Source organism: Triticum aestivum, chromosome 3D (assembly GCF_018294505.1).
Source record: "Triticum aestivum cultivar Chinese Spring chromosome 3D, IWGSC CS RefSeq v2.1, whole genome shotgun sequence".
NCBI classification, from domain to species: Eukaryota; Viridiplantae; Streptophyta; class Magnoliopsida; order Poales; family Poaceae; genus Triticum; species Triticum aestivum.
Genome location: NC_057802.1, coordinates 548085120 through 548102034, shown reverse-complemented (window position 1 = coordinate 548102034; position 16915 = coordinate 548085120). Strand labels below are relative to the sequence as shown.

General features: G+C 49.6%; 2 protein-coding genes across 2 annotated transcripts; one reads left to right on the top strand and one right to left on the bottom strand.

Annotated features, from left to right (window-relative positions):
• The first annotated feature begins 1037 nt into the window (after positions 1-1037).
• Positions 1038-5604, top strand: LOC123080390 (aspartokinase 2, chloroplastic). The gene is made up of 13 exons (XM_044503297.1): positions 1038-1500; positions 1875-1957; positions 2040-2080; positions 2170-2324; positions 2763-2912; positions 2987-3082; positions 3254-3370; positions 3990-4109; positions 4200-4292; positions 4376-4492; positions 4717-4833; positions 4933-4995; positions 5115-5604. Exons 1-13 carry the CDS (start codon positions 1105-1107, stop codon positions 5262-5264), a joined length of 1698 nt encoding a protein of 565 aa, XP_044359232.1. The 5' UTR covers positions 1038-1104; the 3' UTR covers positions 5265-5604.
• Positions 5605-7975: 2371 nt separating this feature from the next.
• On the bottom strand, positions 7976-12901 carry LOC123080389 (auxin response factor 4). The gene is made up of 15 exons (XM_044503296.1): positions 12670-12901; positions 12463-12569; positions 12236-12331; positions 12041-12097; positions 11780-11941; positions 11610-11694; positions 11281-11371; positions 11043-11207; positions 10822-10941; positions 10645-10717; positions 10397-10565; positions 9440-10308; positions 8950-9140; positions 8690-8860; positions 7976-8489 (listed from the first exon to the last, which is right to left on the bottom strand). Exons 1-14 carry the CDS (start codon positions 12710-12712, stop codon positions 8698-8700), a joined length of 2391 nt encoding a protein of 796 aa, XP_044359231.1. The 5' UTR covers positions 12713-12901; the 3' UTR covers positions 7976-8489; positions 8690-8697.
• Positions 12902-16915: the final 4014 nt, after the last annotated feature.

Below are 16915 nucleotides of genomic sequence, written 5' to 3'. Positions count from 1 at the left end.
AGTCTTGATGGAAAATTGCGAAGTTCTTGAGCCCAATCGCCTGAAGTGAATCAAGCGCTGTCTTAAATCATGCAAGCTGTTGCATCTCAATTATATTCAGATATTTGTGAGGAACCTACTCGTTGTGACACACAGCACTCACATAAAAATTCTGATGTCCCATAGTCCAGAACCTTGTAGCAGCTGCAGTTCTCTCACTAAGGTAAGGGTTTGGCGCAGACTAAGGCATAGCCTAGTGGTTGGAAGGGGCTGATGCCTTCCCACCCACCCAGGTTCAAGGCATGGTACTTGCAATTTGGGTTTGTTGCACCAATTATATTGTAGGGGGTTCCCTTACAGTCTTTCTGTCAAAAAAAGGTAAATGTTTGGCCCGTGAAGGATTCCTTGTCAGTCTTGAACGCAATGGGATCAAAAGCTGGAATTTCATTAGTCTCACCAAATCGAGGGAGAAATGGCTTCAAGGACAAGTCAACAACTTCGTCAGAATCTCCTCTGATGGCTGCAAGTCTTCGATGAGCAACGCTTCTGTTACGTGAAATGTGATTGAGATGTTCTTTGGAAACAGTGTCTTAGCAACATCAAAGTTGCCCACCAAGATCCACCAACTGCTTCGCTTGATTGACATACCAACTGTCAAGATCTGAAGAGATCCAACAAATCTGGCGACATCTACCCTCAAGGCCTTCGTCGACGCCGGATCGAACGTCATAGAGGTAGGAGATGCTGAAAAGACCTTTATCCCAACATGTAATCACGTCACCACCTCATCGATGTCGCTGGAGAAACAAAAACCTAAGAAAAACAAGAACCAAGAAAAACGAAAGGACGATTCTCCACTCCCTTGGTCATTGACGAATCACCGGACGAAAGAGAGGAGGGGGCGATGCGGCTGCAGGGAGGAGACTTTGTGGCGGCTAGGGTTAGAGAAAGGTAGGCTTAGAGGAAATGCTTTTTTACGCCATGCATAGCACTAGTTTCGTGTTATGAATGCTGGAAAATTACCATTACGCCTGAAGTGTCTCTATAACGTAATATAGGAAAGCCGCCTTCGCTCGCCGTACAGTGAAGGAGTCAGCAGTCCAGTCCCCCCTGCTGCCGGAAGATATGGCGATCGCGCTCAGATTCGCCGCCACCCCGCCCCGCCTCGCCGCGCCGATACCTCCGACGAGTGCCCCTCACGCCCATGGAGGTGTTGCGCGCGCCGGCGCCCTGGGCGGGACTCGCCGTGGCAGGAGACTGGCAATGGCGGCCGCGGATTCCGCTCGCTGTCGGGCCAAGAGAGAGGGCGACGGCGACGGCGTCATCGCGGGAGTCGCCGTCCACGGAGGAACCGGAGCGGAAGGGGAAGATCAGCTGAGCGTGGTGATGAAGTTCGGTGGTTCGTCCGTGTCGTCGGCGGCGAGGATGAAGGAGGTGGCGGGGCTCATCCAAGCTTTCCCCGAGGAGCGCCCCGTCGTCGTCCTCTCCGCCATGGGGAAGACCACCAATCTACTCCTCCTCGTACGGCTGCTTTCTGTTTCTGGTCACTCTTTAGACTTACAGCCAAAAAAAGTTGTAAGGCTCACTGTTTCAGTACATCAAAGAATCTTCAGTCACGGGAGTGTTAGTTAAAGTGAAGTTTGCATCTTTTGTCATAATTCAGCTGAAAATCGTCAAAAATCTGTCAAGATTCAGCCAATGCTATAAACTATAGCTTTGTACATAATTGCAGAATTGCAGTAGGTCAACAATGGCTGTAAACAAAACAAAGAGAATGTAACTGAAGACTAAACCTTGCCTTGTGATTCACTATATCATTACAGCTAACATGTTTGAGTCTCTGAGCACATGTGAACTTCTGCTAAAATGCATGGTGTGTTTGCTCTTATTTTTAGGCTGGAGAGAAGGCAGTGGGATGTGGAGTGACCCGCGTTTCCGAAATAGAAGAGTGGAACATGCTCAGAGATCTCCATATCAAGTACGTGAGCTTTTCAGTCAGTTTACTAGGGGAATGCGTTTCACACTTCCGGTTTACAGTGACTTCTTTACTGTCAATCCAGGACAGTTGATGAACTTGGACTGCCAAGATCTGTTATACATGGTAACCCCGCTAACTGACCTCTTGTGGATCTGCTTTCCAGTTTTCTTTGAAATTATAAGCTTACTGTTCCTAGTGAACAAAATTTGCAGCTAAGCTAGATGAACTGGAGCAGCTCTTGAAAGGTGTTGCCATGATGAAAGAGCTGACACTTCGCAGCACTGACTACCTTGTGTCATTTGGAGAATGCATGTCCACACGGGTTTTTGCGGCTTATCTAAACCAGATTGGCGTCAAAGCACGTCAGGTACTTCTTGATGTTCTTGCTTTTCACCGTGTACCACTATGCTTCACAGTTTATGACTTATAACAAATTAGCAACATAAATGAATACACAGGAGTATAGTTACGTCTATAATTTTGTTACAATAGCATATAAGTGTCCCTCCGCCATGGAGGATAGTCTCAAAAGTTTGATATCTTGTCCCTGAATTTCATATCACGATTCACTCCATGTTCTCAACACATGTGGTGTTAGTAGCATCACACCACTTCTCAGCATCATGCATTTCCATTTAGTTTCCACATTAGGTATGTGCTTCCTTCCCCTAAGGTCTCAGCTTGGCGCAAGGACCCATGAAGTTGGCTGGTCTCTAAATTCCCAGCGGATTAAATTTCTGCTGCATTTTGTTTCATTATTCGAAATCTTGTTGGTTCTAAATTGTCTTCATTAACGCCTTTGCAGTGTGACGCGTTTGATATTGGTTTCATAACGACAGACGATTTTGGTAATGCTGAGATATTGGAAGCAACTTATCCTGCTGTTGCAAAGAGATTACATGGGGACTGGATTCGGGATCCAGCAATACCTATTGTTACTGGGTTCCTTGGGAAGGTATTCTCACAGATGAATGAGCTTTTCGTTTGTGGAGCAACTTTTTAGTTCATTGTGGTTGCCATCATTTGCAGGGCTGGAAATCAGGTGCCGTTACTACTTTAGGCAGAGGTGGCAGTGACTTGACTGCTACAACCATTGGTAAAGCCTTGGGATTGAGAGAAATTCAGGTCCATGTGAAATCTGAAATAGATAATTAACAAACCATACTATTGATTTCTGGAAAAAAAAATACAGCCTAAAATGGACTGTTCCAGTTTGTTATCATGCCAATTTGTTTAGTAGTTGTATCCCTCGTTGTTAGAAGTTTTGTCTCAAAGTTTACCTCTGCTTCGCGATAGGTGTGGAAGGATGTTGATGGTGTACTTACTTGTGATCCAAATATCTACCCAAATGCAAGGACTGTCCCGTACTTAACATTTGATGAGGCTGCTGAACTTGCTTATTTTGGTGCCCAGGTATGCTGTTTTGTGTATATAAAAAGTTAAGAACAATATGTTCAGGAAGAAGATTATATACTGAACTGAATTTCTTTAGAACACACACCCATGTGTGTGCCATTTGTATCAAGAGAAAGTGTCCAAATGATGCTGGAAAAACTGCACTGCAATGATATCTCGAAATGGAGATAATTAATGTTTCTTCGTTACAGTTTCGTATCACTCAGAAAGTTAGAAAATGAATTATGTGGTTTAAATCCTTGCATATGGAATACATGTTTGATTATCTTTATTTTTCTGGGAGAACATTTGGTGTGCTAGTCATCAGATCTTATGGGTTTCAGCTCTTGCCTAACCCAACTTGTTTGGGACTAAAGGCTTAGTTGTTGTTGTTATTGTTGGAGTTAAAGATCAGAAGAGTTTTATTAGAAATATTCGTTATCTAGAATTAAAGGTGTATAGGCATACTTGCATCTATCATATGCATTATCTCAGTTTCGGTTACCCTTCCTGGAGTGGTTATCAGGCTATGAGCCTTTCATGCAAGGATTTGCTTATTCTGATAAAAGTTACTTCTACTGTTAATAAGTAGTTTTTGTTTGGCTCATGGTTATTCATTGTTGTGCTTCTACAACAGGTTTTACATCCACAATCGATGCGACCTGCTAGAGAAGGTGATATACCAGTTAGGGTTAAGAATTCATACAACCCTAAAGCTCCAGGCACCCTTATTGCCAAAGGAAGAGATATGGATAAGGTTTGTACGCAGTATATTAATTAGGTATGTTCTCACATCAGAACCGTTTACCTCTCAAGCAGCCATCGACTTTGTCTCCCCGCTACACAGGTCGTGCTTACAAGTATAGTTCTGAAGTCAAATGTCACTATGCTGGATATAGTGAGCACTCGGATGCTTGGTCAATTTGGTTTCCTGGCAAAGGTATGTCAAGCTGCCGAAACATTCAGTTTGGTTCGCGTTTGTTGATTCTGATCATTATCCACTATTTGTATACGCTTGAGCAGGTGTTTTCTATATTCGAAGACCTAGGCATATCTGTAGATTGTGTGGCGACTAGTGAGGTCAGCATTTCTGTGTCGCTCGACCCATCAAAGATCTGGAGCAGGGAACTTATTCAACAGGCAAGTTCATCCATGTTCATGCTAAGTGTCAAGTAGCTGTACCTGTTATTGAACTGTGCTCCTTCATGTGGAAAACTAGGGCCATGGCTCTGTAAAATGAGTGGATTGTTTGTTTCTTGACCATTGCTTCGGAAAATGTAGTATGGCTTGGTAGCATATGAAGCAGCTTCCTCCCTTTGCTACGCCCTCGATCTCCTCTTAACTGGCCTTTCTAAATTTTGTAGGAGCTTGACCATGTGGTGGAAGAGCTGGAGAAAATCGCATTCGTCCATCTTCTCCAGCAGAGAGCGATAGTCTCGCTCATCGGGAACGTGCGGAAATCATCGCTCATACTAGAGAAGGTACTGTGCTGATCTGGTAACCAACTTTACACAGAAACATTTCCTCGGGGACGACAGTCGCAGACAAACATCACACTAACCATATATTCTCGTCTCAAGGCCTTCCACGTGTTGAGGAGAATCGGGGTCAATGTCCAGATGATCTCGCAAGGCGCATCAAAGGTAACCAACCAGCAACGCCCATTGCATCAGACTACTGCACTATAAAGAGTACAAGAACATCTATTCACGGTGTCTGTTGAGTTAAAGCATTTTTGGCGCGACTTTGTCGCCATTGCCAGGTGAACATGTCGCTGATCGTCCACGACAGCGAGGCGAAGCTGTGCGTGGAGGCCCTCCACCAGGCCTTCTTCGAGGGCGATGGCGATGGCGATGGCGATGATCGCCTGACGGCAGAATTCGATGAGGAGAACCTGCGGCTTGAGCTGTGATGAGTATTCAGTAGTAGTGTGCAGTACTGGTAGTGTGTGTTTTCAGTCAGGGCGCCTGGAGAAAACCGCTGATGCAAAAGCAAAACAACGGCCAGGTGTGAGCTTGTAGACTGTGATGTACTCCTACACGTGGAGTAGTGGACGATGCGTACGTGCGTGCACACACACATGTACTGTACATGTATGAGTACTGAATAATCGAGTCAGATGACCGGGCCTGTGGTCGTCGTCTCGACCGTCTGGTACATGTAGACGATGCACACGTACGGACGTACACAACACCTGTACATTTTATTTTTTTGAGTGTCACAACACCTGTACATGTGATTGAATAACCGAAGTCGTCGTCTCGACCATCTGCTCGCCGGCCGACCGGTCGCCGTTGACAACACCTATATATGTCAACGATGATACTGGTGTCTTCTGCTGGTCGTGTGAAACATACGGGCGATATTTGTCAAAAAGATGTTTTTGCTGCTGCTAGTCTTCGATCTCGGTGCAGAACTGCAGACCACTGTTGCCATGATCCATCTCTAATGGGTCATGAGCCTCCCCGTTCACCACGGCACGGCATGGATGGTGGATGCATGCACCAGCACCACCAACGAAGACAACCAGCCCACCGAGCACGACGACGCGGCGGCCGGCCATGGACAGTGCATGCACCGATGCACGCGAAGGCCCATGCCATTGCCACGCTACTGCGACCACACACGTAGCATGAGGAAAACGAGGTCATGATGAGTGCCGACCAAAACCGACGGGCCGGCCGGCCGCCACCCCGGCGAACCAAACCGCGGCAGACGAGACGAGAGATCCGAGGCGAGCCGCAGGGCGGGCCCCTTCCCCTTGTTGCCAGCGGCCCACGGGCACGCACGCACACAGTAGTAAAAGCGAGCCTTGTCGCGGCGCGCTTGGACTCGCGCGGATTCGATTCGCCGTGTCAGTCCGCGACCGGCGCGGCGAGAGGAGTGGGCGTACGAAGACCGGCCGGCCGCCCGGGAATCGACCGATCGATCTCCGGTGGCGGGCCCGCGCGTGGCGCTGTCAGCCCACGCGCTCGCCTCTGCGCCTGCGACCACCCACGACCGCCACGGCGACCGGCTGCCGTGGAGCCGGGGTCATGTCACGTGACCGCCCGCGCGCGCCAACAGTGCCGGCCGCGGGGCCCATCTGTCGGTGCCCGCGCCTGCCGGTCACGCAGGACGGGCAAGATTCCCCGTCCTCCTTCCCGGCCACGAGACGGATGGGCGGTGTTCGTCACGCTCCGCCGTCGTGGTCGGCGTCACGCTCCGTTCGCTCCTCCGGTCGACCCAGTCAAAGCTGCCCGTCGATTAAGCGTGTAGTCAGTCACATAAATTTACCAGTCGTGGTAACATGTTTTTTTCGAGTAATAACCCTAGTCCTAACATTTCGGGGGCCCTGGCCCGTGGTCAAAGCTTTGCTCACCCGGTCCTCCAGGACCGGTATGTAGTACGTGCGCAATCCCTGGTTGGTTGCACCCGCCGTGCCGCTCACTCCCTCCCCACTTCCGGTCACTCGTGACCACGCCACGATCCATCTCCATCAGTCAACACCCTCTCCCAAGCATGATTAGCAGTGGTATATGCTAAACAGTGGATGGAATCACACAAGAATCTACGCGCTTTGTTAAGAAAAACTTGCAGAAACATGAGCGCTGATCTCTTGGCCGTTCTGTTGTTTGTTTGCATGGTCCATACGATCCGAACCTGTGGGCCGTGGCGCGTTGGTATCGCCGCCCGTCTCGAGCATATCGCCTCCCCCTCCGGCCGCCGGCGCGGGGAGGAGGGAACGGACGGGACTTGCTTGCACACAAGAGAGACCCAGCGCACGCCCCCCACGGCCGTTGCGGTTGCTTTACCGGCACGGCGGCTGGCTCCAGCGTGTCACTCCCTTCCACCTCTCTCTCTCTCTCTCTCTCTCTTCCCAGCGGCGTGGACCAACAGCACGCGCGCCACAGGTCCTCGCGCAGCCAGCCGAGACAGATACACACACAGTAACACAGACAGGGATAGATACATGCATACAGAGCACGAGGCCAAACCGGACACCTCCACCGTCGACCTCATCTCGGCCTCGCCGGCGGAGATGGCACGGCACCCAGTGGCAAAGAGATTGGCACTTTCTCCCCGCGGAGAGGGACGGGCGGGGCAAGCTGGTTGGCCCCGGTTTGTTTTCCACGGGAACGGAAACAGGACCGAGACAAGGGAGGCATGCGACGGCCACCCCCACCACCACCACCAAGTCCGCGGCGCCTTTCTTTGCCTCCTTCCTACCACTTTCACCTCCCTCGTACCAACCAACCCGGCACCAACACCGCCACTGCACCGTTCCTTTCGTCGACCGAACAGCAGCCCGATGCGTCCACACCAACGGCCTCCATTTGGCGCCGGCCTGTAGTCTCCCACTCGGCCAACGACAGATGAGGCCAGGCAAGGGACCCACCGGAGCCTGCACTCAACCGGACGGGTGGATGGACGGACGGACACGCTTGCCTTCCACTGCTCCGTGGTGTGTATACATCTGACTGATAAAATATCAATCATGCCGCCCACAGCGGATCAGTTGTGCGTGCGTGCGGGATTGCATTGCACATACGGTGCCGGGCGCCCATCATGCGTCCCAGGATCGACACAGACAGCGACGCGCCACCGCACACCACCACCAGGTCTCGTCCCACTCACACTCTATAGCCATTAATAGTACATTAAACAGGATCAGACGTACATATACCATCGTCTTTGCCAGTGTTTTACTACTCCCGGAACAGCTACTGCGGGTCGGTTAAATAATACAGGGTACTTGCTTACTTACTAACGCTAGCTAGCAAGGTAGATAAATATTTACATCAGGGTGGTGGGGAGGAAAGAGGGAGGGCTGAGGATCAAGCATGCATTCAAGCAGGGGGGCAACGGTAATAATAAATCTTGGCCCTAAATCTTACTGCCAAGAGCAAGCAAACCAGCGGATAAACAATCGCGCAGTGCAGCAAAGTCTCTCTCTCTCTACATTACCTAGCAAGTAAATAGCTAAATCCAAAAGGGTTGGGTTGGGTTGTTGTTGCTGCATCACAAGGGGGAGGGGGCGATCACCAAAAGGCATCAGGAGTTACTTCATTGGCTGGCTGGCTGGGACCCGAGCGAGGGCAGGACAAAGCTCCCCGTGCGATACCTCACCTCATGCCTCAAATCGGCTTAACACAACCTGCAGACACCGAGGCCAACAACGACCCAAAGGTTAGTCGCTTTCGGTGATGCGAATCATATCATAGCACAAAACAATAATATCCTGTGACCATGCTTGCACGATCAGGAATCCACCGAGGGAGTTGAGGTCAAGTAGAATTTGATGCACTGGGACGACATCAGCTTAACCAATAGAAAGGATTCGGGAGGCACACATACCTAGTTGGCTAGTTATCTAAATGGCTTGACGTGGCGAGATGAGCCTTCTCGTTTGCGCCATCGGCATCCGCAGAACCTTCCTCCTTTCTCGGGGTAGATGATTTCGAGTTCATCTTCTGGACCTCCTCCTTGGTGTAGATGAAGATCTTGCGCACTATGTTGCAGAACTCCCTGCTCGCAACACAATGCAGTAAGTAACGGGAAGCGGATTTGTGTGGCATACGTATCAAAGCAAGCACCAAGATAGATAGAGGGCTTACTCCCATGGATCATCTCCCACCAGCATCATGTCACCCTCAGGATCAGTATACACAATCTGCCAATCTTTGTTTGAAGACATCAGCTCACCATCAAATTCAAACATCCTGTCTAGCTCAGCTGTGAGTTCGTCATAGTCGCCAAACTTTGAGAGATCCACTGATCTACCAAGTGCAACGCCTTGTTTATGAACCTGAAATAACATGGGGAGCATCATACAAATTAGTGGTCAGACCAAACAAATAACACATGAATATGCAATTAAGCAGACAAGATTGTGCAACTGAATTCAGCAACAATGCATACAGTATTTAAGAAAGAGATTCATGACAACATAAATTAACAAAGATAATTCATGCACATATGCAACAGATTTATGATAAAGGTGCTCAAGGCTTTTTAATCAAGCAGGCAGATAATTTTCAATCAGGTTGTAAATAGCAAGTATATTGACCAGCATATAGCATGAACATAAAGAAAGCACAACAATACCTTTGTGCAACTCCTTGTGGAAGCACCATGGGACTTGCTTTGGACGTCTTTCGAACTGTGAGGAGTTTGCTGAATGCTTTTCTCATTCTCAGTAGTCCCAGCAGTGCTTACGGACAGCTCAGGAATACAATCAGCGTGTGCATGCTGCAATTGAGTTAATGATGCGGATGCTTGAGTTTGTAGCACAGGCTCATGGATTGCAGCCGTTGTGGAGCTCAAATGGTTGGAAGGGGCGCTGGTAGTATCAACTTTAAACCCAAAAATCTTGAAACCACTGCCTTCTCTTGTTTTCTCCAAGTCAACAGGAGCTATTGATGCGTGAGGCCGGATCACTCGGGGTTGTTCAACCGGGGATAACTGCTGCTGCCTTAACCAATTTGATGGGTGCTCTTCAAATCTGAAACCTTGTGACTGGTCTCTTGGATTGCCGTACACGGTGCTTTGGCTATTCCAGAAATGAAACTCATTGGCCTCTGTCTGCATCTTTGTGTACGGGTCTGAGAAGTGACGAGCAGAACTGTGATCCTGGAACTGGTTCTTGAATGAGCCATGACGATTAGGAGCCTCATCAAAGGTCTGCATGAAGAAGCCTTGGGAATCACCAAAAGATTGAGCACCAGAACTAGCATCACATCTTCCCAGCTGCATCCAATTATCCATAGAGGGCCTCTGCTGAAACGCGGATGCATGGTTTTTTCCAATGTTGGGGGATGGAGACCACATCATAGGCTTCTGAACAGTAGCATCAGATTCATTGCTGCCAGTAAGGTTGTTGGTCCTCAAGGTCATATGCTCTTGACCTTGCAAGACCATGCTATTTTGATTTCTTTGTTGTGCTTGAGCAGAATCCATATCAATCTTAGTTGCACCTGCAAATGGCAGCGACATTTCAAGAGCGTCACATTTGGAACCTATTTCATCAATCTTCTAGTAAGAGTAATGAGCTTATATCGTTACCTTCTTTTGTAAGAACAGATGATTCAGGAGAAACTGGAGGAACATTTGGTCTAGGTCTTTTGACCCGAGAAAGAGGAAGCGGGTTAACAGGAGGTGATGAAGCTGGCTCTATTTTCCAAGGAGAGACTCTATCCGGCCGCGGAATAGTTGACGGCTCATCCCAACGCACCTAAGTTTCAGAAGCAAACCTCCATGAATATGACATTCTTCAAGTTGTAACAAAATAACAATTGTGATCAAACAGTTACCTTAAGAGATCTCCAGTTTGATTCAGGCCACAATTGGTCAAGATTTTCACTGCCAACTATAGTACCAGTAAACCTACATGACAAAGGAAACAACAGATTAGGAATGATCTACTGGGTGCTGTTGGGGGATCATGCACACAAAACTACACTTGTAGGGAAAGCAAATACAACAGTCACCTCTGCTCTGGCGCCTCTTCACCTTCAAACCTCATCCTGAATCTCATCCCGATTGAATAATTGTTTTTCACAGACTCCATATATTGATCATATGGTATAATGAACTCTGAAGGGCTCGTTCTAGAATCGACCAAAGATTAGACAGTGTAAGTACTCAGAATGAGCCAATGGGAACGGATTACATATAGAAAAGTATGATTGCCATGGACATGTTCATATACCTAGGTTTGTAGTAGACAGTGAACATGCTTTTCGTGTTGATGGCGTGCCATGCAGTTGCAAGGACTCCAAGGTGCATGCTATGACTAGATATGACTGAAGAAGGCACGTTGGACAGCTGTCTCATAGCCCGCCTAACACCAACACGAAGCTCACCACTCTCTCCTCTGCACGGAGCAGAACACATTTAGCACCGGGTTAAGAATTGTTATGCTGGTGAGGAAGGAAACAGCAACAGACCTGAGGAAAATGAAGGCATCCCCAGCTACAAGCCTTTTGGAACTGACAAACACACTCCAACCGCTCTGAAGGAGATGCCTCCTAGGTTGCCCTGTTGATTTGCACTCGGTTAACACAATTATCATCGATGACATCAACATCATCAAGTACAAGATAAACCCTCACAATTTATAGACAGATTTGATGTGTTGATGTGTTGGGGTGTCACTGATTGCTAAGCTACAACCAAATGGTCTACTGAATTTATCAGCTTCAGATCACACACACTAGCATACATGGCGATGCAAAAACTGCCACAGATCAGAGCAGGGCAAGGAACAAAAACTTACCGCGGAAGATGTGGCGGAAGCGCCAGTCCATGCCATGCAGATCCTTTGCCACAAGCTCTTGTGTTGGAGGCGACTGGGTCATGTCCTGCCAAATAGATCAGGTCAGCAAATGCCGCAAAACGAAGGCAACAAGCCCCACACGCATGATCCGGTGTAGAATCGACACATACCAGGGGAGGGAGGCACTCGTCAGCGTGGCGGCGCAGCACGGAGAAACCGCCATGCGTGCTGGTGTCGGATGCCGTCAGGGTCTTGCAGAAGGACCGTACCGCCGGCCTCGGAGGCGTGGCGCCCGTCGTAGAGGTCGACTTGTCCACCGCCATCTCATTTTGCTGAGGAATTACAGGGAGAGGAGGGGAATTAGCACCTCAGGCGGAAGAGGACGAAAATCCCCCAAGTGTGAACTCGGCGAAATTCACGGTAGAGCTTACCTCCGGCTCCGGCATGAGCATGACCTGCGCGTAGACCTCGTCGGTGTCCGCCTCCGCCTGCCAAAAATCCGCCAGACAAATCAGCTGACCGAATCGAATTTCCCAGCAAACGAACAAGTGGAAGACAATTTTCCGAAGGCGGAGCGGAATTGAGCAAGGGAAGCGGGCGAGAAAAGGGAGGGGGTAAGCGGGCACCTTGAGCTCGACGTTGATGACCCGGCAGAGCAGCTTGGAGGGCAGATCGTAGAGGCGCATCTGGTTGCCGGCGACCTGGTTCATGGAGGCCTCCACCTGGAAATTCGAAAAAACGCCGCGAGAGCAAACAATTCAGCGCGCGAACCGAAGCCGAAGAGCCTCCCCGCGCGAAACCGCGAGGCGGGGGTAGAATTAAGCGAGGGGGGAGGGAGGCGGGCTTGACCGACCTGCTCGATGTGCCCCTGCGGGAAGTAGAAGACGAGGTCCCCGACGCGCGGGACGGTGACGAGCGGGCCGGCGCAGGCGTGCCAGAGCTCGTCGTAGAGCGGATCCCCTGCTCGGAAGAAAACCAGCACCGGTAAACGTCAGCGACCAACGAGGAGGAGGCAGTGGAGGATTACGGCCCTGCTGGCCAGATCCGGAAGCCTGCGTACCTGCGGAGGGGGCCTGCGGCGGCGCCATGGCGGCGGGCGGCATCTGCTGCTGCTGCTGGCCGGCGGCGTGGCGGGAGGAACCCTAGCCGCTGCGCGAGGCGGGGGGCGAGGGATGGGGTGGGAGATGGAGGAAAGGGGAAGCGAGAGTAGTAGCGGAGCGGCAGTAGAAAGAGGGGAGGGGAAGGAAATGTTTTGTGGGGAGGGCGGGGGAGGGGAGGGAGGGGATATGGGGTAGGCGGATTTGGTGGTGGTCTCTTTGTAGGGGGTAGAGAGAGAAACACACTCACCCACGCACAAACACAAAGCGGAGGAGAGAGAGAGAGGGACAGACGGGCGCCCGAGCCGGGTACACGGGCCGGGAGCCGACCCGTCAAGCCGAGCCGATGTTGGTGGTGCTGGACCGGTGGCGGTGACCGGACCGCGTGGACGGGGGGTCGGGTCGGGGTCCGGCGAGCGGGCTCGGTGGCGCGCGGTGGGGCCGGGGTCGCGGTCTGCGCTGCGTTGCGTGTGCGGGGGCGCCTGTCTGGTCCGGTCTGACCGGGGTGCAGCGGACGGGGTGGGTGGGCGCAGCACTGCCGCTGCCGCACCTACGGGACAGCTTTTTACGACCCAGCCCCATTCATTTCCCGCTGGGACGCGCCAGCCAGCCAGCCAGTCAGTGCCGCCCGCCCGGCCTCCACACGCGCGCCACGCTCCCTCTCCCCTCCCCTCCTCTCTCTCAAAAATGACCATTGTTGTTTTTTTTCTAATAAATAATAAATGAAATGACGTGCTTCGGTTTCGTAGAGGGAAGTGAGTAAACTCCCGCCAGTTTCATGCTAGCGCCGGGCGTTGGCGATCCACTTAATTAAATTAACCACAACTAAATTGAGAATGATATGAATTAAGAGCATACTAGTGTTGTAAATTATTCCTTTCCTTATTTTTGCGGGCGTTGATTTGTCCGGAGTTGGGGGGTTTGCGTTCGTGTGTGTACGCGGGTGGTAACAAACTCGCTGTTGGAGCAAAAGGATGGATATTTCCTGGTGGATTGATGTGGACGTGCAAGGCGCCTGCTTTGCTTCCTTTCCTTTCGCCACTTGTTTGCGTCGCCCGGTTTTTCTGCACAGACTCGTCGATCGGGCGACAAGGCCTTTCTTTCTTGGGCTCGGGCGGTAACGCGATAAGCACACATGACGGCAGCATATGCTTTTCCGTTTCCTCTTTTGCGGGTGGTACACACTGCGGTGTTGCAAACGGCTTCAACGAGATGAGGTTACTGATTAATGCGGGGTAACTTGGCTCGACCCAAACGAAAATCAGTGTGGAACGATGTCGATGTATGCGTGTTATCCTTCTTTTCGGGAGAGGGAAAAATGGACGATGATGATCAATGAGGCCAATTTTCGGTGTTTATATGCTTTGCGGTGTTTATATGTTTGTGGCCAATTTTCGTTGTTGTGCTCCATCCCTGGATAAGTGGCGTGACTTTGAACGATGATGTCCTGCAATATGCACCGTTGCCTTCTAAAACATTTTAGGTTTTCCAATTTTATATGTGTGCATGTGAGCAGTTTTACTTCGTGGCGTTGTGTGCGAAGAGCTGTGATCCCCACGGCCTACAATCTCTGGTAGCCATTGTCATCCACCCCCACCCATTCCGCCAAATTGCTGAGGCAAGTGGATGTAACGAGTATATATGAAGATAGAGCTACACTTGGATGCGCGCTTTGTTGTGCCATTTTCCATCGCTGTGAAACATTTTTTATCTGTCAATTTGTTGTTCTCATTTGTACATCTACTGTTGGGGAAAGCAATTATGCGTGTGACATATGAAGGCGGCTTCCTTGTGTAATAATGAACTGAAATATCAGCTAACCAAAATATTATCCGTCTACTTTGAACCTCTTATCTAGTACAAACTTGTTTTATTTCGTCACTGATGTGGACCATACTCTGCATATTGCCCATTTTGCATCTAATAGGAATTCAGTTCTAATCATACTTGAGTTCATATATATCCCCAAGAACTAGTACAACTACTCAAACACGGAAAGAGAAAACATAGAAGGGGGGAACAAGATATAAGCTGACACCGAGTAGGGGCAGGAGAAAGGCATGGAGATGGCACCGGACCGAAGGCCGGTAGCGTCGGCGGAGTCTCCTCTTCATTCCTCTTTTCTTGGACTTTCTTCAATGCCGGAGATGAACTTGGTGCAGCAGGGGAGATGACAGAGATTGATAATCGATGATGCCGGCGGCTAATGTTGGAGGTGTTCATATAGGTGACCTCCCAAAGCCTCCTCCGTAGATATATCTTCTCTCCTTTGATCCAAGGGCTCTAGATGAGACAAATCCTCACCCCGGATCATCCCTTGTGTAAGTGCATCTAGTGCCAGCCCTAGTTGGTTTTGGAGTATTGACGACAAACTTGGTTGAGGGACTAATGTGTTTGTGAGAATTGCAGGATAACACAGGTTGTAGTCCCTTATTGATTCGGTTTACCTACCAGAGATGACCCCTAAAAATGTGTGAAGACATTGAACACAATGGTGGTTCGTGAAGACATTCATGATGAAGATTATGACATGTGAAGACATTCACTTGAAGACTATGGAATGCGAAGACACAGTTGTTTTGTAGTTTCCTTTCCTTCTTTGTTGAGTCATAGGATCCACCGTACTGTTAAGTGGGGTCCAAGTGAACAAAGTCAGAGTGACTGATGTGATGCTCAACCAAAATCCTATTTCTTTGAGCGAAGACAATGAGAGCAAATCTTATACAGAGCTGAATGAGTCAGCCTTGCTTGTAGCCCAAGTAAAGTTGCCGCGTGTGTTTGAAATCCGACCGTTGGACACGTGTCGGTTCCTTAGTGACCCAGGGTCATTTCGCACAAATCAGGTCGGGTTGCCTCCTGGCTATAAATAGCCCACCCCCTACACCATAAATTGGTGGCTGCTCAGAGTTAGTACACAGCTTTTGTCGTTTGAGAGCAACCCACCTCCGAAGCATTCGAGAGAGAGATCCTTGTGAGGACAAGGCCCAAAACACCCAGACCAAAGAGTGTTAGGCATCACTAAAGTCTTTCTGTACGCGTGACCTGAAGACTTGTTACACTTGAGGATTGTGAATCCTCCAGCCGGTTAGGCGTCGCGTTCTGAGCATCCAAGAGTCATTGTGGATCGCCGGTGAACGAAGTCTGTGAAGGTTTGGAAGTCTACCTTGAAGACTTACCAGAGTGATTGGGCGAGGACTGGGTGTCCTTAGCTCAAGGGGAATAAGGTGAAGACGCGATCTTCTGAATTAAATCTCAGCCTCCCTAATTAGACGTACAGTTGTCACAGCAACTGGAACTGGTCTACCAAATCCTTGTCTTCACCAAGCAACTAGTTCAATCCTCCACTTCCCCTTACTTTACAGTTTGTCTTCGTGAAGTCATTGCCTGCTTGTCTGATCTGATTGACTTCACTGAGTGAAGACTATTTACTGTTTGGCTTCATATCTTCCATCCTGATCCATACTACCTTGCTGCTGATAATCTTCGTGCTTTCACTACATTGCCTACTTGACTATGGCTTGTCTAGTGTAGTCTACCTTCCGCTGCATATCAATAGGTTCATTTCCACTGTTTGTCTTCAAAGACCTCGTGTTTTGAAGACTTTCATAAAAATCGCCTATTCACCCCCCCTCTAGTTGATAACTAGCACTTTCAATTGGTATCAGAGCAAGGTGCTCTCTTGTTCTGTGTGATTCGGTTTAACCACCTGGAATTTTAGCTATGTCGACTGCAGGGATAATCAACGTCTCCGTTGCGTGCCCAGTCTTCGATGGCACTGATTACCCCTACTGGAAGAATAAGATGCGCAAGCATCTTGAAGCCATTGATGTCGACCTCTGGTATGTCGTCAAGAATGGCGTTCCTAAGGTCGGTGAAGGTGTCACCGCTGCTGATGTCAAGAGGTTCATTCAACTTGATTCGACTGCCAAGAACATCCTCTGTGGTCATCTGACCAAAGGACAGTACGGCCGTGTGAGTGCACTGGAAACTGTGAAGCTAGTCTGGGACTGGCTCTCCAAGGTCAATGAAGGCGTCTCAACGCAGAGAGATTCAAGGATTGATGTTCTTCGCAACCTCTTCAACTGCTTCAAGAGAAACGACAATGAGAATGTCCAGCTCACATTTGATCGCCTCATTGATATCACAAATGAGCTTCGCGCACTTGGCGCCACTGAGATCACCAAGCACGAAATCGTCAAGAAGCTCCTG